General features: G+C 43.5%; 2 protein-coding genes across 2 annotated transcripts in view; both read left to right on the plus strand.

The window, feature by feature from the left end:
* The window catches only part of LOC135527848 (ERC protein 2), a 454,194-nt gene extending 451,861 nt beyond the window's left edge, over positions 1–2,333 (plus strand). The window contains exon 17 of the mRNA XM_064956457.1: positions 726–2,333. The gene's annotated coding sequence lies outside the window, so the exon portion shown is untranslated. The remainder of the gene's footprint in view (positions 1–725) is intronic.
* Positions 2,334–4,204: 1,871 nt separating this feature from the next.
* wnt5a (wingless-type MMTV integration site family, member 5a) overlaps positions 4,205–22,235 on the plus strand; it is a 28,148-nt gene continuing 10,117 nt past the window's right edge. Inside the window, exons 1-2 of the mRNA XM_064956458.1 lie at positions 4,205–5,412; positions 9,276–9,439. Coding sequence (XP_064812530.1) covers positions 9,300–9,439 — 140 coding nt within the window. The 5' untranslated portion in view covers positions 4,205–5,412; positions 9,276–9,299. The remainder of the gene's footprint in view (positions 5,413–9,275; positions 9,440–22,235) is intronic.

Below are 22,235 nucleotides of genomic sequence, written 5' to 3' on the forward strand. Positions count from 1 at the left end.
TGTAGGATCTTAATTTGAGCCATGTTTCGTATAGCAGGAAAATAATAATTCAGCTGCAGGAAATGTGAGTTATTGTATGGATTATAATTAATGGACATTTTTGTAGGGGTTAATTCATTTTTTGCAAGGGAAAATCAAGTCTGAAACTTCAGAACCCTTTTTAAACCTAAAATACACTACAAGTTTGTTTTGCATTGCAGGAAAGTTATCCTGTAACAGGTGATCAAATTAAGATCCTACATCTGTATATGGCATACATCATTGTTTTTTAAACTCAACCCACAAATGAGACCCTGGACTTGATTTTGTTGCTGGCTGGCTTCTCAACAAAGACCTAAGTAACAGACACATTCCGATTTTAGTTTGTTACAAATGAGCACTCGATGTTTGGGTCTGTGCCAAATACGTTTAACGCATTCTTAAGGAGATCTGGAGACTTGCCAGACTGTTAGAGGGACAAAAAAGTCATGCTATAACTAAGAAAAAAACCAAACACGCTTGTATGGAAGAAACCGTTTGAGTTGATTTCTCCATCACTGGCTGATGTCTGTTTATGCTGCTCTGGTAGGTAGATGTGACGTGGTGCCTGTTACGAAGCACTGGGGAGTTGGCTGAGGTTTCCTTTAATCCACATAACAAGCTCTGATGAAACACCCTTCTTCATGTGCGTGTTTTATAAAGTGTTCTCTCACACTGATGCCTGTTCTTTCTATGTCTCCCTACAGCTGCTGGTGAGCCGGGTTTTGAACCAAACACACACTCCTGTTCATCCCGGTGGAGCAGCTCTACTGATCCAGGGACGAGACTGGCTGCAGCAGAGTCCCAGAATCCTGCCCACCTGCCATGGTTGAAGACAATCTTTTCCCGCCTTCCGTTGCAGAGATGCTCTCTTTCCTCCCAGTGTTTGACAATCAGAGAGCATAGACTCGTAAAGTCCCATGACCTCCGAGGCTCCGTTGGACATGTAACCCTGACTGTTTCCACTGTACTTATGAACTACGACTTTAACTCTCCAGCAGTCAACCAATCATCTCGCTGCCCCTGCCAGGTTCACTGACTGACTGATAAATCCTAGACAACAAACTGGTCAGTCTAAAACCAGAAGGACCAATCAGAAAGGACCATTGAGAGTGACCAAACATATTTTTTTTTTGTGTGTCGTTTTTTTTAGATAGTTTGTGAGCCCTTGAAAGACTATGGGAGAGAGCAAATCCTGATGTGGGTTTGTTTACGTAGCCACATACGGATAGCATTAGCATGGTCCACAACATGGACCTCAGATCCACATGGACCTTCTCAATGTACCGTGCCAAAGGAACCACTCCCTGTCAGCAGAGAGACACTGAGAGGGGAACCGGGTTCCTATTACTCTAGAACCCTCAAAGAGAACTCAGAGAAGTGTTCTGTGTATGCTACCTTTCTCTGAATGTTCTTAAGTCTGGAAACACTCCTGTCATCCTATCACGGGACAGCTCTCTTGGTTGACAGTGCTCCAGGTAGACGATGTCCATAGGAACTGATCTAGGATCAGTGCCCTTTCTAAATCCTTAACTATCAAGTGGGAAAACACAACTGACCTCAGACCAGTGTCTAGGGGCAACTTCGTCCCTCTCCGGGTGAAGGGTATAAACTGTGACCAAACAAAACCCTCTGGGGAAATCAAACTGGGATCTGTTTAGAGGTTGTTTTTTCTCTTGTGTTTTTCTCTCCCCCTGCTGTACTTTGTTTGACTAACGAGTATCATGTTGTGTTTGTTTTTCTACATCTGAAACAGATTGAGTACTGTTCTCTTTGAGGTTTGTATCAGTTGTGTGTTTCTGCTTGTGGGTGATGTTTTATTTAGTAGTGTATTTATTGACTAGTTTAATTGCAACATGCATTGGAGTGGCAGTATTTAGGTATCCATGTTGAAGTCAGCACTCCCCAATCATCATTTTGGAATCAGAGATTGAGGAGTGCTGCTTTCAGGGGACGAGTTGTCTATACATATCAGTTTACCAGTGAGGATGTCGTGGTGTTTGAAGGTGACATGATCTCTGTTCTACTGAACCAGCAGTAGGTGTTTAGCTTGTACAGTTTTCTCTCTCTCTGTGTGTGTGTGTGTGTGTGTGTGTGTGTGTGTGTGTGTGTGTGTGTGTGTGTGTGTGTGTGTGTGTGTGTGTGTGTGTGTGTGTGTGTGTGTGTGTGTGTGTGTGTGTGTGTGTGTGTGTGTGTGTGTGTGTGTGTGTGTGTGTGTGTGTGCGCGTGCGTGCGTGCAAACAGCGTGAGGTCTCAATATGCTCAAACTCTGCTATTGACTTGTTATACAGTGTGTTGCCATGGTCAATATTAGTTTCTCCTTCAATAAAAGTGTGGCGTTTTTCTCAACTGTCCGGAGAATGTATCTTTATCAGATAATCACAAACATAATTTAACATGAATTTTATCAATAGTAATGTTAATAATCAGTGGATATTTTGAAATCATCAACTTTTCTGAGATTGAAACAATAGTGTGATTTTGTTTCCCTTTATCATGGTCTCCCTAAACCCATCTCTGTCTCTCTTTTTCTCTAGGTCTCTTTCTCTCCCTAAATCCATCTTTCTGTCTGTCTCTCATTCTCTTTCTCTATCTCTCTCTGTCTCTCTGTCTCTCTCTCTCTTTCTTTCTCTCTCTCTCTGTCTCTCTCTCTCTTTCATTCTCTCTCTCTCTGTCTCTCTCTCTTTCTTTCTCTCTCTGTCTCTCTCTGTCTCTCTCTCTCTCTCTCTCTGTCTCTCTCTGTCTCTCTCTCTCTTTCTCTCTCTCTCTCTCTCTCTCTCTCTCTCATAGACTCAGACAGATGTTGTCCAGCTTTCCTCCTGGGGGGAAGGGGTTGTGAGTGGTGGTGATTAAAGGGGGGTTCAGTTACGTGGTTGGGCTTGTAGACGTAAGATACATGCCTGAAACTGGATCCTCTACATACTGGTCAAAAGACTGTCAGGGGAAGTTCTCTTCTGCACTGTTCAACCAATCCAGTAAATGTGGAGGAGGAGTTAAGCTGGAGTAACGCCTTGTTAACGTCCAAAAGTGGAAGTGACGTCACAGGCTCTCTTTCCGTTTCCCCTGGAAACCAGAACATCCGGATGTTGGGGGACTCGGCAGGGGCTAGGACCACTAACCCAGTCAGAGCTCATCCAACCGCTGCCTTAATAATAATGCATACTGCACACAAGCTAGCTATCAGCAATGGAGCATGGGCTCAGCACTGTCTACACTACAGCTATGGAGACTAGTAGGCAGACAATGTCTCTCTGTCCCTCCCTCTCTCACCTTTCTCCCCTGATGGATGATGACAGTGTTACAATGTAAAGCTCTCCTTCACTTTGTGCTTACAGACAACAGCTTGGCCTCTCCCTCTCTTAATGATACAGTGACTGTCTGGTGCGATCTCATGGCACCTCTATGGTGCACACACAGACACAACAATGAGGACTCCAAGGGCAAACTCACTCATCTCTCCGATCACAAAAAAGCACTGCAGAGGCAGGCCTTTCAAAGATTGGCAGGCACTATGAATGTGAACGTGACATCAGAACACACACACTCACACACACACATTTTGAACAAGTCTTTATTTGGGCAGGCAGCCAGGCATTCAGGTGACTAAGCAGAAAGTATATGTTTAGTTAGCATTTAGAAGTTGTTTTTTTCCTAACAATCATTGATAGATTTGTTTTATTTCCTTTCCTCTCAAATCCACTAGAATCCAAAGACATTTGAACCAGATCTGTGATTGGTGGAAATACTTTATAAACCAAATAATAATGGTTTGCTGCCCCCGACTTCTCTCTCCTAAAAAAAAAAAAAGTTTGGAGCTTGTAGTCTGAAAGTCTGTTAAACAATAATGTCACAAACCCTGAACACTTCGCCGTCATACCTCCATCTTGTTCATGTCCAGTGTTCTGCGATAACGTCCATGTTCGGCGATAAAATAATAGTTATTCTAATGACCATAATGCTTATGCATACAGTCCTGCGCATGATGAGAGCACTCTGTATAAGCAAACAGTGTCGAACTGCTTGTCTTGGTTTTTACTGGGAGGTAACTCGATCCCCTGCGTCTGAAAATCCTAACTCGGCTCTGGCACGGATAGACTAATAGCCCCGGGTGCTTTATACGTTTATTTTAGGTAATAGAGACGCTTGTTTTGTTACAGCCCGTTCCGCCCTTTTTTTTTTTTTTACAATTTCACCGAGACACAAGTTGCGAGTCTTTCCCACTTGGCCCGCTTTCTTTGCCGTAGAAAGTTTAGTGACTTTAAAGAAGGGCTTTGGGAGAAAATGTGGAGCGCATGCGCCATCTAGAAGTTTTCCCCCGCGCATCAGTGCTCGGGTTTGCTAGTTAGAGAGAGGAGGCGACGAGGCAGGTGACAGAAGGAGAAGGAGTTGCTCTTCAACACACACACACACTATCGGGCGGGGGTTATCTCCACGAGCGTACCTTCTCCAAGCGAGTTCTCCATCTCTCACACAGTACTGCTGTTTGGAGTTTTCTTCCAGTGACGAGTTTGGAGTGGACCTGCGGCAATTCGTGTCTTCCACCACTCAATGTTGGATGTGTTGAACGCACTTTTTGCTGGTAAAGTTTTTGTTACAGAGTAAATCAACGGAGGAGTTCAGGAGAGAGCGGCGTAGTTCTGTGCAGAATGGAGGATGAAATAACGGCCTCAGGTTTGTGGCGAGGAACCCTGCAGTGTGGATGTTACCACAGGTAGAACACGCTCTGAGTTCAAGGTGTCACCGCTGTAGGATCATCTCTTCTCACCTATCACCAGTTCATGTGTTTATCTGCGCTTTACACATTAGTGCCAGCCCGTCGGAACCTCTACAAAGCCTTCGGAACCTCTACAAATCTGCAAGGAAACTTGGAAGGATAAAGCTACCGCTCTCAATCCTCCCAACCATCAAAAGAGCGTTGGCAACAGTTTATTATAGCTGACGTTTCTGGCCACGGGCACTTGCTAGTTAGTTTCTTGTGAATGTTTTATTTGTCATTAAGTGTTTCCGCGGATTCACGCCCACGTTTGTTAAAGGCTCTAATTATTCATAGTGCTGCTGGACATTGTAAATAACCCCCGTCGTCTCTGCAAGAGCTCTCCTCTCCGCTGTCCCGCTCTCACGGAGCGCATTCGTGGATAACGGATCGCCTATGCCAGTCTTCCGACACTGAGCCGCAGGACTACCACGGTTACTGCCACCCTCCTCCGTTACACACCGGACACTGTCCCGTACAACCCCGATTTTGCACTAACTGCTTTGGATAGAAACCGATCTGAGCCAACGGTATAAGTAAAAGGAGTCTCTCGAGCCCACTACGGCCTTGGCACTGGGATTATTCCTTTAATAATCATCTCACCAAAGTGGATTATCGTTCGTAAAGAATTGTTTTCCGTGGTGAGTATAGTTTGCTCTCTGATTTTGTTCGTTATCGAATAGTTATTTAGAGATCGGTTAGCAACTAAAAAAAACTAAAACCTTTTCCCAAATTATGTCCTCGATTCTTGGCATGCTTAGGACTAATATTTCGTTAGGAATGATTCTCGTTTGTTTGACCGCAGCCTGCAGCCTATATAAAAGCATTTTTATCTTAACCATTATAATTTTTCTCCTGAAGTACACTTTTTAAAACTCTTTGTTTGTGCAGTGTTAAACTAATGCCACATGTTTTAATTTGTAATGCCACCCTTGCTCTCTTTCTCTCTCTTCGTATGCTCTGCTCCCTCTCCGTCCATCAAAACATAGACTCTGGCTCCCTCCTCTGGCCTCCTAAAACGGTGTGTGTGTGTGTGTGTGTGTGTGTGTGTGTGTGTGTGTGTGGTGTGTGTGTGTGTGTGTGTGTGTGTGTGTTGGAAACTGATATGCATTGATGAATATTTGGTAACGCTTAATGCATCTATTTATGTTGACTCTGTTAATAAAAAAGCACAGCGTCCCTTGAAGGCGGTTTTTCATGAAGGTACATTTCGTCTACATCTGACATGGACGAAACAATGGACATACACTGATTTATTCATGATCCTTCCAAGAATAATCAATAAACCATGTCAATGACGCTTTTTACGGGAGCATTTATTTGTCAATCCGACGATAAGTGATTGAGCTACACAGGCCTTTTACTCCGTGGTCATGTTTATTTTCTCTTCAGAGTTGTTCTCAGAAACAGAAATGGGCGATATTAAATATTTGAAACGTACTATTTAAATATTGACCGATATTTCGTATTATGGTTTAGGCTTAATTTATTCCCCTGTAAATGTGTAGATGGTATTAGTTTATTGTATTCGATAATTATACAGGGGTATCAAAACCAACGCGTTTGTTGGTTTTTACTCTGTAAGATTTGAACATTAATTTAGTTAACTTGATTAGCTGATATGTAATAGTCTTTTTTTTGCCCGTCCAAGTCCATTCATGATTCTCACTGCTCAGGGTGGAGCCGAAATTAGGCCGTTTCCATCATAATTCAATAGCCCTACTCGGTGTGCGCTGACCATATCGTTAATACCGAGGAGTGGTGGTCTGGTCTGAACGGTGTTTTCTCTGCATCACTTGCTTGTTGGGTTCATTCAAGAAAATAAATGACTCTTAAAAAAATGTTTTGAATTAATTGGAATTTCATTCAATTGAACCCCTGAATTGACGAAATGGAGGCGTCTCCAGGACCTTCAAACATGGTTGTTTGTATGACAGGTCACGGTTACCGGTTAAAGGTTAGCCTTCCACTGATTCAGCTTTCACGTGCACCCCATTGCTCTACCTATTTCAGCCCACTCCATGCACCCGTAGGACTGAAGGAAGCCAGCAACATCCGAGACAAGCGGTGGCTATCATTCAGACGAATGTAGGCTATACATTTAGTTTATAAATGATTTGATGTAACCGGGCCGGGCATTTTTCACGGCCTATATAAAAATGGGGACTTTCGCCGCCAGCCCGAACGGCAGTGCGCAAACTGAAAGTGTGTGTGAGTGAGAGAACATTTGGAATTAAACTCTAAAATGACCATGCAGAGATGCCACTTTCTAAACAGCAGGAACCATTTGGGGAAGTTATTTAGACTGTTATGCGTTTGCCTTTTCATAAGAATCAGAACAGCAGACATTCAAATTATTCCAGACCCAAAAACGGAATTGGATTTATAGGCTCATACTTCCTAAATAATGCAAACTTGTTTGCACATTTCGCATTAAAATCACGATATTTAAAAGTAATTTACAGTTAATAAAATCTCAACTTCACCTGGACATCGACACTGTAACCTACCACCCATTATTAAGTAGTTGGTTGTTGGCCTGCATGTACCGCTTCAAAGCGTATGCCATACTAATAAGAAATTACGTTTAAAAAAAACACACACACACTATGTTTTTAAAGATATCCATTTAGGTTTTCATATTGTCATTATTTAAAATGTAGTAGCCTTCCAATTTCACATTTAATATTTATTTTATTTTATATATATGATCCACGTATTTATAAACTTAATGTAGATAAATATCTACATTAATGTTTTCTGCGCGTTTTTAAAAAATTTCAAATGATGGGTTATTCCGTGGTGAACATTTGTTATTAGTACGACTAGTGTTACTTACAAAATGATCATGTAACGAATTAACGAATAAAATATTAATAGCAAAAAGTGCATTCATTTGGATGTAAAAAGTGTTCATTTTCAAACCCACAGAAAAATATTTTTGGGGGGAATAGGACAGCCTTGTAACTGGGTCACGAACAGATAAATAGCCTAATGTTTAGGCTTCATTAAATTATGGACAGTTTTGTGTTTATTTCGTATCATTTAAAATGATCCTAAAATAGTATTTGTTTTAAAAAGATGACGCAATTAAATAATAATAGAATTAATAGTTTACAGAACTTCCTCATAACTCAATAAATAGCTTATGCTTGTCTTGTAATTGATTTAATCAACATAGGCTAGCCTAAGCCTAATACACCTTAAACAATCATTTCACATCGTCATGAATTGAAATACGTCTAGTGATAGGAGAGAGGCTTATAGGACATTTCATCAATGGACTAGGATCCTTTAAGAAGATACCGACTTAAGAAACAGAATATGAAAGTATATTTAGAGCTTCTGTAGGAATGTGTGTATTTTTATCTCATCTGTTTTTAAATGCGCATTACATGTCAATTTAAGTGCATCACTGTGCTATAGTTGAACAGAGGGGGTCTCTCTCTCTCCTTGTCTGATTGGCGCAGGAGAAGAATGCTCTTATCCTTGGTATAATGAACTGACTGTCTTAGGAATGTCTGGTTGAAGGGGGTTTGAAGGCCATTGTTATTCTGTCTTCTGTGATTCACACACTCACCTGCTGCCAGAGGACTGCTCTGCTGCAAGCACCGATGGTCCCAGGCCTCTCAACACAAGGCACACACACACACGCTCACACACACGTGCTCACACACAGATATATGTATATGTGTGTATATATAGCAATATATATATATATATATAATATATACATGTATATGTATATGTATGTACACACACAGAGGGAGAGCAACAGTACACTCATAAGTAATGTTTCTTTATCTCTCTGACAGTCACGCACCACATACCATACACAGCATTTTGTAACGCCCTCTTACCCTTTCACAGTCTGACTGTGGAGACAGATGGACTCAGACAGACAGGATATGTGTACAGTCCTCTGTTCTGTGTGTGTGTGAGCGTGCATGTGGACTGGCTATCGTTTGTGCGTGTGTGTGTGTGTGTGTGTGTGTGTGTGTGTGTGTGTGTGTGTGAGCGTGCATGTGGACTGGCTATGGGTTGTGTGTGTGTGAGCGTGCATGTGGACTGGCTATCGGCTGTGTGCGTGTGTGTGTGAGCGTGCATGTGGACTGGCTATGGGTTGTGCGTGTGTGTGTGTGAGCGTGCATGTGGACTGGCTATCGGCTGTGTGTGTGTGTGTGAGCGTGCATGTGGACTGGCTATGGGTTGTGCGTGTGTGTGTGTGTGTGTGTGTGTGTGAGCGTGCATGTGGACTGGCTATGGGTTGTGTGTGTGTGTGAGCGTGCATGTGGACTGGCTATGGGGTGTGTGTGTGTGTGTGTGTGTGTGTGTGTGTGCATGTGGACTGGCTATGGGGTGTGTGTGTGTGTGTGAGCGTGCATGTGGACTGGCTATGGGTTGTGTGTGTGTGTGTGTGTGTGCATGTGGACTGGCTATGGGGTGTGTGTGTGTGTGTGTGTGTGAGCCTGTCTGATCTGTCTGTACTGCCGTCTCTCCACAGAGCTGATCCAGTAACTGATCCAGCATGTTGTTCCTGCGGAGGCTGGTGCGTGTATGCTGTCCCTCGGCACCGGCGGGGAGTGTGTTGGACTCCAGACCGTGTGTGTTCGCCCTCACACTGCTCACACTGCTCCTGCAGGTGGTGGTGGAGGCCAACTCATGGTGGTATGTATACTCTACATCATGCTGCCCTACTCTCAATGTGGTGGCTGTGTCAGAGTGGTGGCTGTGCCATTTGATCCCCTGCCTCTCTCTCTCTCTCTCTCTCTCTCTCTCTCTCTCTCTCTCTCTCTCTCTCTCTCTCTCTCTCTCTCTCTCTCTCTCTCTCTCTCTCTCTCTGTGTGAGTGTGAGACGGGCCTCTCTGACTCCATGTTTTCATATCTCTCTGACTCCATGTCTCCATGTCTCTCTGACTCCATGTTTTCAGGTCTCTCTGACTCCATGTCTCTCTGTCTCTATTTCTCTCTGGCTCCATGTCTCTCTGACTCCATGTCTCTCTGACTCCATGTCTCTATGTCTCTCTGACTCCATGTCTCTCTCTCTCTCTCTCTCTCTCTCTCTCTCTCTCTCTGAGTGTGAGACGGGCCGCTCTGATCCCACCACATGACACAACATGCTGACTCTCTGACTCCGTGTCTCTCTGTCTCTCTGACTCCATGTCTCTCTGTCTCCATGTCTCTCTGTCTCCATGTCTCTCTGTCTCCATGTCTCTCTGTCTCCGTGTCTCTCTGACTCCGTGTCTCTCTGACTCCATGTTTTCATGTCTCTCTGACTCCATGTCTCCGTGTCTCTCTGACTCCGTGTCTCTCTGACTCCATGTTTTCATGTCTCTCTGACTCCGTGTCTCTCTGACTCCATGTTTTCATATCTCTCTGACTCCATGTCTCTCTGACTCTATTTCTCTCTGTCTCCATGTCTCTCTGACTCTATTTCTCTCTGGCTCCATGTCTCTCTGACTCTATGTCTCTCTGGCTCCATGTCTCTATGTCTCTCTGACTCCATGTTTTCATATCTCTCTGACTCCATGTCTCTCTGACTCCATGTCTCTCTGACTCCATGTCTCTCTGACTCCATGTCTCCATGTCTCTCTGATTCCATGTTTTCAGGTCTCGCTGACTCCATGTCTCTCTGTCTCCATGTCTCTCTGTCTCCATGTCTCTCTGTCTCCATGTCTCTCTGTCTCCATGTCTCTCTGACTCTATGTCTCTCTGACTCCATGTCTCTCTGTCTCCATGTCTCTCTGTCTCCATGTCTCTCTGACTCCATGTCTCTCTGACTCCATGTCTCTCTGACTCCATGTCTCTCTGACTCCATGTCTCCATGTCTCTCTGATTCCATGTTTTCAGGTCTCGCTGACTCCATGTCTCTCTGTCTCCATGTCTCTCTGTCTCCATGTCTCTCTGTCTCCATGTCTCTCTGTCTCCATGTCTCTCTGACTCCATGTTTTCAGGTCTCTCTGTCTCTATTTCTCTCTGTCTCTATTTCTCTCTGTCTCCATGTCTCTCTGTCTCCATGTCTCTCTGTCTCCATGTCTCTCTGTCTCCATGTCTCTCCGTCTCTATGTCTCTCTGTCTCTATGTCTCTCCGTCTCTATGTCTCTCTGTCTCTATGTCTCTCTGTCTCTATTTCTCTCTGTCTCCATGTCTCTCTGGTTCCATGTCTCTCTGACTCCATGTCTCCATGTCTCTCTGACTCCATGTCTCCATGTCTCTCTGACTCCATGTCTCCATGTTTTCATGTCTCTCTGACTCCGTGTCTCTCTGACTCCATGTTTTCATATCTCTCCGTCTCTATGTCTCTCTGTCTCCATGTCTCTCTGTCTCCATGTCTCTCTGTCTCCATGTCTCTCTGACTCCATGTCTCTCCGTCTCTATGTCTCTCTGTCTCTATGTCTCTCTGTCTCTATTTCTCTCTGTCTCCATGTCTCTCTGGTTCCATGTCTCTCTGACTCCATGTCTCTCTGACTCCATGTCTCCATGTCTCTCTGACTCCATGTTTTCATGTCTCTCTGACTCCATGTCTCTCTGACTCCATGTCTCTCTGACTCCATGTCTTCATGTCTCTCTGACTTCATGTCTCTCTGACTCCGTGTCTCCATGTCTCCATGTCTCTCTGACTCCATGTTTTCATGTCTCTCTGACTCCATGTCTCCGTGTCTCTCTGACTCCGTGTCTCTCTGACTCCATGTTTTCATGTCTCTCTGACTCCGTGTCTCTCTGACTCCATGTTTTCATGTCTCTCTGACTCCATGTCTCTCTGACTCTATTTCTCTCTGTCTCCATGTCTCTCTGACTCTATTTCTCTCTGTCTCCATGTCTCTCTGACTCTTTCTCTCTGGCTCCATGTCTCTCTGACTCTGTCTCTCTGGCTCCATGTCTCTATGTCTCTCTGACTCCATGTTTTCATATCTCTCTGACTCCATGTCTCTCTGACTCCATGTCTCTCTGACTCCATGTCTCTCTGACTCCATGTCTCCATGTCTCTCTGACTCCATGTCTCCATGTCTCTCTGACTCCATGTTTTCAGGTCTCGCTGACTCCATGTCTCTCTTTCTCTATTTCTCTCTGTCTCCATGTCTCCATGTCTCTCTGTCTCCATGTCTCTCTGACTCTATGTCTCTCTGACTCCATGTCTCTATGTCTCTCTGACTCCATGTTTCTCTGACTCCATGTTTTCAGGTCTCTCTGTCTCTATTTCTCTCTGTCTCTATTTCTCTCTGTCTCCATGTCTCTCTGTCTCCATGTCTCTCTGTCTCCATGTCTCTCTGACTCCATGTCTCTCCGTCTCTATGTCTCTCTGTCTCCATGTCTCTCTGTCTCCATGTCTCTCTGTCTCTATGTCTCTCTGACTCCATGTCTCTCTGACTCCATGTCTCCATGTCTCTCTGACTCCATGTTTTCATGTCTCTCTGACTCCATGTTTTCATGTCTCTCTGACTCCATGTCTCTCTGACTCCATGTCTCTCTGACTCCATGTCTTCATGTCTCTCTGACTCCATGTCTCTCTGACTATGTGGCTCCATGTCTCTCTGTCTCTCTGACTTCATGTCTCTCTGACTCCGTGTCTCCATGTCTCTCTGACTTCATGTCTCTCTGACTCCATGTCTCTCTGACTCCATGTCTCTCTGACTCCATGTCTTCATGTCTCTCTGACTCCATGTCTCTCTGACTATGTGGCTCCATGTCTCTCTGTCTCTCTGACTTCATGTCTCTCTGACTCCGTGTCTCCATGTCTCCATGTCTCTCTGACTCCATGTTTTCATGTCTCTCTGGCTCCATGTCTCTCTGTCTTCATGTCTCTCTGAATCCATGTCTCTCTGACTACGTGGCTCCATGTCTCTCTGTCTCTCTGACTTCATGTCTCTCTGACTATGTGTCTCCATGTCTCTCTGACTCCATGTCTTCATGTCTCTCTGACTCCATGTCTTCATGTCTCTCTGACTCCATGTCTTCATGTCTCTCTGACTCCATGTCTTCATGTGTCTCTGGCTCCATGTCTCTCTGGCTCCATGTCTCTCTGGCTCTCTGACTTCATGTCTCTCTGATTCCGTGTCTCCATGTCTCTCTGACTTCATGTCTCTCTGACTCCATGTCTCTCTGACTCCATGTCTCTCTGACTCCATGTCTTCATGTCTCTCTGACTCCATGTCTCTCTGTCTACGTGTCTCCATGTCTCTCTGTCTCTCTGACTCCATGTCTCTCTGACTCCATGTCTCTCTGTCTCCATGTCTCTCTGACTCCATGTCTCTCTGACTACGTGGCTCCATGTCTCTCTGTCTCTCTGACTCCATGTTTTCATGTCTCTCTGACTCCATGTCTCTCGGACTCCATGTTTTCATGTCTCTCTGACTCCATGTCTTTCTGTCTCCATGTCTCTCTGTCTCCATGTTTTCATGTCTTTCTGGCTCCATGTCTCTCTGTCTCTCTGACTCCATGTTTTCATGTCTCTCTGTCTATCTCTCTGTCTCCATGTCTCTCTGTCTCCATGTCTCTCTGTCTCCATGTCTCTCTGTCTCCATGTCTCTCTGTCTCCATGTCTCTCTGACTCCATGTCTCTCTGACTCCATGTCTCTCTGACTCCATGTCTCTCTGACTCCATGTCTCTCTGACTCCATGTCTCTCTGACTCCATGTCTCTCTGACTCCATGTCTCTCTGACTCCATGTTTTCATGTCTCTCTGACTCCATGTCTCTCTGACTCCATGTCTCTCTGACTCCATGTCTCTCAGTCTCCATGTCTCTTTGACTCCATTTCTCCATGTCTCTCTGTCTCTCTGACTCCATGTCTCTCTGACTCCATTTCTCCATGTCTCTCTGACTCTGTCTCTGACTCCAGCACATAAGCCTTTAAGATATACACATTTTTTGACTCTCCTATTTTCTTACTCAATGTTTTTGCCAAACCAAAATTGTGAATATTGTATAAAACAGAATGCTGTGGTTTTTGGGTATATATCCAAATATGTGCAGACACGAACTCCATAGAAGTGACTTTCTCACTCTGTGGTAATGTGTCTGTGGTAATGTGTGTGTGTGTGTGTGTCTGTGGTAGTGTGTGTGTGTGTGTGTGTGTGTGTGTGTGTGTGTGTCTGTGGTAGTGTGTGTGTGTGTGTCTGTGGTTGTGTGTGTGTGTGTGTGTCTGTGGTAGTGTGGTAGTGTGTGTGTCTGTGGTAGTGTGTGTGTCTGTGGTAGTGTGTGTGTCTGTGGTAGTGTGTGTGTGTGTGTGTGTGTGTGTGTGTGTGTGTGTGTGTGTGTGTGTGTGTGTGTGTGTGTGTGTGTGTGTGTGTGTGTGTGTGTGTGTGTGGTAGTGTGTGTGTCTGTGGTAGTGTGTGTGTGTCTGTGGTAGTGTGTGTGTCTGTGGTAGTGTGTCTGTGGTTGTGTGTCTGTGGTAGTGTGTGTGTCTGTGGTAGTGTGTGTGTGTGTGTGTGTGTGTGTGTGGTAGTGTGTGTGTGTGTGTCTGTGGTAGTGTGTCTGTGGTAGTGTGTGTGTGTGTGTGTTTGTGGTAGTGTGTCTGTGGTTGTGTGTCTGTGGTAGTGTGTGTGTCTGTGGTAGTGTGTGTGTGTGTGTGTGTGTGTCTGTGGTAGTGTGTGTGTGTGTGTGGTAGTGTGTGTGTGTGTGTCTGTGGTAGTGTGTCTGTGGTAGTGTGTGTGTGTGTGTGTTTGTGGTGGAGTGTGTGTGTGTGTGGTAGTGTGTGTAAGTCTGCCTGTGGTAGTGTGTGTGTGTCTGCCTGTGGTAGTGTGTGTCTGTGGTAGTGTGTGTGTGTCTGTGGTAGTGTGTGTGTGTGTGTGTGTCTGTGGTAGTGTTTGTGTGTCTCTGTGGTGGAGGTGTGGCGGAGTGTGTGTCTGTGGTAATTTGTGTCTGTGGTAATTTGTGTCTGTGGTACTGTGTGTGTGTCTGGTACTGTGTGTGTGTCTGGTACTGTGTGTGTGTCTGGTACTGTGTGTGTGTCTGGTACTGTGTGTGTGTCTGGCACTGTGTGTGTGTCTGGTACTGTGTGTGTGGGGGGGTGTCTGTGGTCGTGTGTGTGTGTGTGTGTCTGGTAGGCTGTGTGTGTCTGTGGTAGTCTGTGTGTGTCTGTGGTAGTCTGTGTGTGTGTGTGTCTGTGGTAGTGTGTGTGTGTGTCTGTGGTAGTGTGTGTGTGTGTCTGTGGTAGTGTTTGTCTGTCTGTGCTAGTGTTTGTGTGCCTGTGGTAGTGTGTGTGCCTGTGGTAGTGTGTGGGTGTCGGTGGTAGTGTGTCTGTGGTAGTGTGTCTGTTGAAGTGTGTTTATGTGTGTGTTTTTCTGTGGTAGTGTGTATGTGTCTGTGGTAGTGTGTGTGTGTCTGTGGTAGTGTGTGTGTGTCTGTGGTAGTGTGTGTGTGTCTGTGGTAGTGTGTGTGTGTCTGTGGTAGTGTGTGTGCCTGTGGTAGTGTGTGTGCCTGTGGTAGTGTGTGTGCCTGTGGTAGTGTGTGTGCCTGTGGTAGTGTGTGTGTCTGTGGTAGTGTGTGTGTCTGTGTCGGTGTCTGTGTCTGCAGTAATGTGTGTGTCTGTCTTTTGGAGTGTGTGGCTGTGGTAGTGTGTGGTAGTGTGTGTTTGTGTCTGTGGTAGTGTGTGTGTGTCTGTGGCAGTGTCTGTGATAGTGTGTCTGTGGTATTGTGTGTTTCCGTGGAAGTGTGTGTGAGTATGTGTGTCTGTCTGTGGAGTGTGTGTGTCTGTGGTAGTGTGTTTGTGTGTCTGTGGTAGTGTGTTTGTGTGTCTGTGGTAGTGTGTTTGTGTGTCTGTGGTAGTGTGTTTGTGTGTCTGTGGTAGTGTGTTTGTGTGTCTGTGGTAGTGTGTTTGTGTGTCTGTGGTAGTGTGTGTGTGTGTCTGTGGTAGTGTGTGTGTGTGTCTGTGGTAGTGTGTGTGTGTGTGTGTGTGTCTGCCAGTAGGAGACCAGTCTAAATGTGAACATGCAGATGATATAATAGGTTTTGTACACAGGGGAAGCAGTGTTGACACATCACCATAGGAGCATAGATCAAATTAGATCAGATTTGGATCCTGTTAGTGTCTGTATTTGCGTGCGTGGTTGTATGCTGTGTGTATAGTATTTGTAACTGCAAAACGCTGAAGAATTTGTGCTGAGTGAAAACTGTCTTTTACAGACGTTTTTCTACTTGTTTATAGCAAGAATATACAATACAACAAAGACGTTAGAGAGAATAGTGCAGTAATGTTTATAGCAAACTAGAATATACAATACAACAAAGATATTAGAGGGAATAGTGCAGTAATGTTTATAGCAAACTAGAATATACAATGCAACAAAGACGATAGAGAGAATAGTGCAGTAATGTTTATAGCAAACTAGAATATACAATACAACAAAGACATTAGAGAGAATAGTGCAGTAATGTTTATAGCAAACTAGAATATACAATACAACAAAGACATTAGAGGGAATAGTGCAGTAATGTTTATAGCAAACTAGAATATACAATACAACAAAGACATTAGAGAGAATAGTGCAGTAATGTTTATAGCAAACTAGAATATACAATACAACAAAGACATTAGAGAGAATAGTGCAGTAATGTTTATAGCAAACTAGAATATACAATACAACAAAGACATTAGAGAGAATAGTGCAGTAATGTTTATAGCAAACTAGAATATACAATACAACAAAGACATTAGAGAGAATAGTGCAGTAATGTTTATAGCAAACTAGAATATACAATACAACAAAGACATTAGAGAGAATAGTGCAGTAATGTTTATAGCAAACTAGAATATACAATACAACAAAGACATTAGAGAGAATAGTGCAGTAATGTTTATAGCAAACTAGAATATACAATACAACAAAGACATTAGAGAGAATAGTGCAGTAATGTTTATAGCAAACTAGAATATACAATACAACAAAGACATTAGAGAGAATAGTGCAGTAATGTTTATAGCAAACTAGAATATACAATACAACAAAGACATTAGAGAGAATAGTGCAGTAATGTTTATAGCAAACTAGAATATACAATACAACAAAGACATTAGAGAGAATAGTGCAGTAATGTTTATAGCAAACTAGAATATACAATACAACAAAGACATTAGAGAGAATAGTGCAGTAATGTTTATAGCAAACTAGAATATACAATACAACAAAGATATTAGAGGGAATAGTGCAGTAATGTTTATAGCAAACTAGAATATACAATGCAACAAAGACGATAGAGAGAATAGTGCAGTAATGTTTATAGCAAACTAGAATATACAATACAACAAAGACATTAGAGAGAATAGTGCAGTAATGTTTATAGCAAACTAGAATATACAATACAACAAAGACATTAGAGGGAATAGTGCAGTAATGTTTATAGCAAACTAGAATATACAATGCAACAAAGACATTAGAGGGAATAGTGCAGTAATGTTTATAGCAAACTAGAATATACAATGCAACAAAGACATTAGAGGGAATAGTGCAGTAATGTTTATAGCAAACTAGAATATACAATGCAACAAAGACGATAGAGAGAATAGTGCAGTAATGTTTATAGCAAACTAGAATATACAATACAACAAAGACATTAGAGGGAATAGTGCAGTAATGTTTATAGCAAACTAGAATATACAATACAACAAAGACATTAGAGAGAATAGTGCAGTAATGTTTATAGCAAACTAGAATATACAATACAACAAAGACATTAGAGAGAATAGTGCAGTAATGTTTATAGCAAACTAGAATATACAATACAACAAAGACATTAGAGAGAATAGTGCAGTAATGTTTTTAGCAAACTAGAATATACAATACAACAAAGACATTAGAGAGAATAGTGCAGTAATGTTTATAGCAAACTAGAATATACAATACAACAAAGACATTAGAGAGAATAGTGCAGTAATGTTTATAGCAAACTAGAATATACAATACAACAAAGACATTAGAGAGAATAGTGCAGTAATGTTTATAGCAAACTAGAATATACAATACAACAAAGACATTAGAGAGAATAGTGAAGTAATGTTTATAGCAAACTAGAATATACAATACAACAAAGACGTTAGAGAGAATAGTGCAGTAATGATCTGTACTGATGTCTCTAGAATATACAATACAACAAAGACGTTAGAGAGAATAGTGCAGTAATGATCTGTACTGATGTCTCTAGAATATACAATACAACAAAGACGTTAGAGAGAATAGTGCAGTAATGATCTGTACTGATGTCTCTAGAATATACAATACAACAAAGACGTTAGAGAGAATAGTGCAGTAATGATCTGTACTGATGTCACGAGACAGAGGATCAAAGGAAACCGTAGCTTTTCACTTCCTTCAAGTTGGATTATTCATCTCTTGTTACTTTATATAATTGACTAAAGCAATGGCAAGGGACATTCCATTGTGACCTTCCATGGATTGTCTTTTCATATGATTTAGTACACACACACACACACACACACACACACACACACACACACACACACACACACACACACACACACACACACACACACACACACACACACACACACACACACACACACACACAGAAATAGCTACTGTAGACTGCTGAGGTGTGTGTGACTTTCCTCCAGTAAAAGACACGCAGGTGCAATTGATTTACTGTGTCAGACTGAGTGAGGAGTGTGTATGTGTGTGTGAGAAGGGGGGTCCCTCCCTCCCTCCCTCCCCTCCCTGGCTGCTCTCCTCAGTAGATCTGGTTACAGTGGAGGCTAATTGTGCTGCTCCGGGGAGATTAGGATGAGCTGCTCTAAGTGTGTGTGTGTGTGTGTGTGTGTGTGTGTGTGTGTGTGTGTGTGTGTGTGTGTGTGTGCGCCTGTGTGTGTGTGTGCTAGAGGTCAACCGATTATGATTTGTCAACGCCGATACCAATTATTGGAGGACCAAAAAAAGCTGATACAGATTAATCGGACAATTTTATTTATTTATTTGTCATAATGACAATTACAACAATACTGAATGAACACTTATTAAGTTAAAATATAATACAGAAATAAAATCAATTTAGCCTCAAATATGTAATGAAACATTTTCAATTTGGTTTAAATAACGCAAAAACAAAGTGTTGGAGAAGAAAGTAAAAGTGCAATATGTGCCATGTAAGAAAGCTCAAGTTTGAGTTCCTTGCTCAGAACATGAGAACATATGAAAGGTGGTGGTTCCTTTTAACATGAGTCTTCAATATTCCCAGGTAAGAAGTTTTAGGTTGTAGTTATTATAGGACTATTTCTCTCTATGCCATTTGTATTTCATATACCTTTGACTATTGGAGGTTCTTATAGGCACTTTAGTATTGCCAGTGTAACAGTATAGCTTCCGTCCCTCTCCTCGCTCCTCCCTGGGCTCGAACCAGCAACACAACGACGACAGACACCCTCGAAGCAGCGTTACCCATCGCTCCACAAAAGCCGCGGCCCTTGCAGAGCAAGGGGAACAACCACTCCAAGTCTCAGAGCGAGTGACGTTTGAAACGGTATTAGCGCGCGCCCCGCAAACTAACTAGCCATTTCACATCGGTTACACCAGTCTAATCTCGGGAGTTGATAGGCTTGAAGTCATAAACAGCTGCTGGCAAATGCACGAAAGTGCTGTTTGAATGAATGCTTATGAGCCTGCTGCTGCCTACCATCGCTCAGTCAGACTGCTCTATCAAATCATACACTTAGTTATAACATGATAACACACAGAAATACGAGCCTTAGGTCATTAATATGGTTGAATCCGGAAGCTATCCTCCCGAAAACAAGACCCTTATTCTTTCAGTGATATACAGACCCGTTCCGTATTTTATCTAACGGGTGGCATCCATCAGTCTAAATATTCCTGTTACATTGCACAACCTTCAATGTTATGTCATAATTATGTAAAAGTCTGGCAAATTATGTGGCCCAAACTGTTGCATATACCCTGACTCTGCGTGCAATGAACGCAACAGAAGTGACACAATTTCACCTGATTAATATTGCCTGCTAACCTGGATTTCTTTTAGCTAAATATGCAGGTTTAAAAATATGTACTTCTGTGTATTGATTTTAAGAAAGGCATTGATGTTTATGGTTAGGTACACGTTGGAGCAACGATACGCACCGCATCGATTATATGCAACGCAGGACACGCTAGATAAACTAGTAATATCATCAATCATGTGCAGTTAACTAGTGATTACGATTGATTATTTTTTATAAGATAAGTTTAATGCTAGCTAGCAACTTACCTTGGCTTCTACCGCATTCGCGTAACATGCAGGCTCCTCACAGAGTGCAATGAGAGGCAGGTGGTTAGAGCGTTGGACTAGTTAACTGTAAGGTTGGATCCCCCGAGCTGACAAGGTAATAATCTGTGGTTCTGCCCATGAATAAGGCAGTTAACCCACCATTCCTCGGCTGTCATTGAAAATAACAATGTGTTCTTCACTGACTTGTTGAGTTAAATAAAGGTGTAAAATAAAAAAAATACAGATTTCCGATTGTTCTGAAAACTTGAAATCTAGTTAATCTGTCGATCTCTAGTGTGCACGCGCCTGTGTGTGTGTGCGCGTGTGTGTGCGTGTGTAAAAGGCTGGTTGAATTGTTCTGATGATGGGTTTGCTCTGTACAGGTCGGTGACCATGAACTAAATGTCCATATGCATACGTCATCAGTTCCCAGCCTCTCTGTCTCCCTCTCTGTCTCCCTCTCTGTCTCCCTCTCTGTCTCTCTCTCTGTCTCCCTCTCTGTCTCCCTCTCTGTCTCTCTCTGTCTCCCTCTCTGTCTCCCTCTCCCTCTGTCCAGGTCTCTATTAGAAAAGTATGTTTCTCTGTCTCCCTCTCTGTCTCCCTCTCTGTCTCCCTCTCTGTCTCCCTGTCTGTCTCCCTCTCCCTCTGTCCAGGTCTCTATTAGAAAAGTATGTTTCTCTGTCTCCCTCTCTGTCTCCCTCTCTGTCTCCCTGTCTGTCTCCCTCTCCCTCTGTCCAGGTCTCTATTAGAAAAGTGTGTTTCTCTGTCTCTCTCTGTCTCCCTCTCTATCTCCCTCTCCCTCTGTCCAGGTCTCTATTAGAAAAGTGTGTTTCTCTGTCTCCCTCTCTGTCTCCCTCTCTGGCTCCCTCTCTGTCTCATTGTCTGTCTCCCTCTCCCTCTGTCCAAGGCTCTATTAGAAAAGTGTGTTTCTCTGTCTCCCTCTACCTCTGTCCAAGGCTCTATTAGAAAAGTGTGTTTCTCTGTCTCCCTCCCTGTCTCCCTCTCTGTCTCCTTCTCTGTCTCCCTCTCTGTCTCCTTGTCTGTCTCCCTCTCCCTCTGTCCAGGTCTCTATTAGAAAAGTGTGTTTCTCTGTCTCTCTCTGTCTCCCTCTCTGTCTCCCTCTCCCTCTGTCCAGGTCTCTATTAGAAAAGTGTGTTTCTCTGTCTCCCTCTACCTCTGTCCAGGGCTCTATTAGAAAAGTGTGTTTCTCTGTCTCTCTCTGTCTCCCTCTCTGTCTCCCTCTCTGTCTGTCCAGGTCTCTATTAGAAAAGTATGTTTCTCTGTCTCTCTCTGTCCAGGTCTCTATTAGAAAAGTGTGTTTCTCTGTCTCCCTCTCTGTCGCCCTCTCTGTCTCCCTGTCTGTCTCCCTCTCCCTCTGTCCAGGTCTCTATTAGAAAAGTGTGTTTCTCTGTCTCTCTCTGTCTCCCTCTCTGTCTCCCTCTCTGTCTCCCTGTCTGTCTCCCTCTCCCTCTGTCCAGGTCTCTATTAGAAAAGTGTGTTTCTCTGTCTCTCTCTGTCTCCCTCTCTGTCTCCTTCTCCCTCTGTCCAGGTCTCTATTAGAAAAGTGTGTTTCTCTGTCTCCCTCTACCTCTGTCCAAGGCTCTATTAGAAAAGTGTGTTTCTCTGTCTCCCTCTGTCTCCCTCTCTGTCTTCTTGTCTGTCTTCCTCTCCCTCTGTCCAGGTCTCTATTAGAAAAGTGTGTTTCTCTGTCTCTCTCTGTCTCCCTCTCTGTCTCCCTCTCCCTCTGTCCAGGTCTCTATTAGAAAAGTGTGTTTCTCTGTCTCTCCCTGTCTCCCTCTCTGTCTCCCTCTCTGTCTGTCCAGGTCTCTATTAGAAAAGTGTGTTTCTCTGTCTCCCTCTACCTCTGTCCAAGGCTCTATTAGAAAAGTGTGTTTCTCTGTCTCCCTCTCTGTCTCCCTCTCTGTCTCCTTGTCTGTCTTCCTCTCCCTCTGTCCAGGTCTCTATTAGAAAAGTGTGTTTCTCTGTCTCTCCCTGTCTCCCTCTCTGTCTCCCTCTCTGTCTGTCCAGGTCTCTATTAGAAAAGTGTGTTTCTGTCTCCCTCTCTCTCTGTCCAGGTCTCTATTAGAAAAGTATGTTTCTCTGTCTCTCTCTGTCCAGGTCTGTATTAGAAAAGTGTGTTTCTCTGTCTCCCTCTCTGTCTCCCTCTCTGTCTCCCTCTCCCTCTGTCCAGGTCTCTATTAGAAAAGTGTTTCTCTGTCTCCCTCTCTCTGTCCAGGTCTGTATTAGAAAAGTGT

The sequence above is a fragment of the Oncorhynchus masou genome, chromosome 33 (assembly GCF_036934945.1).
Source record: "Oncorhynchus masou masou isolate Uvic2021 chromosome 33, UVic_Omas_1.1, whole genome shotgun sequence".
NCBI classification, from domain to species: Eukaryota; Metazoa; Chordata; class Actinopteri; order Salmoniformes; family Salmonidae; genus Oncorhynchus; species Oncorhynchus masou.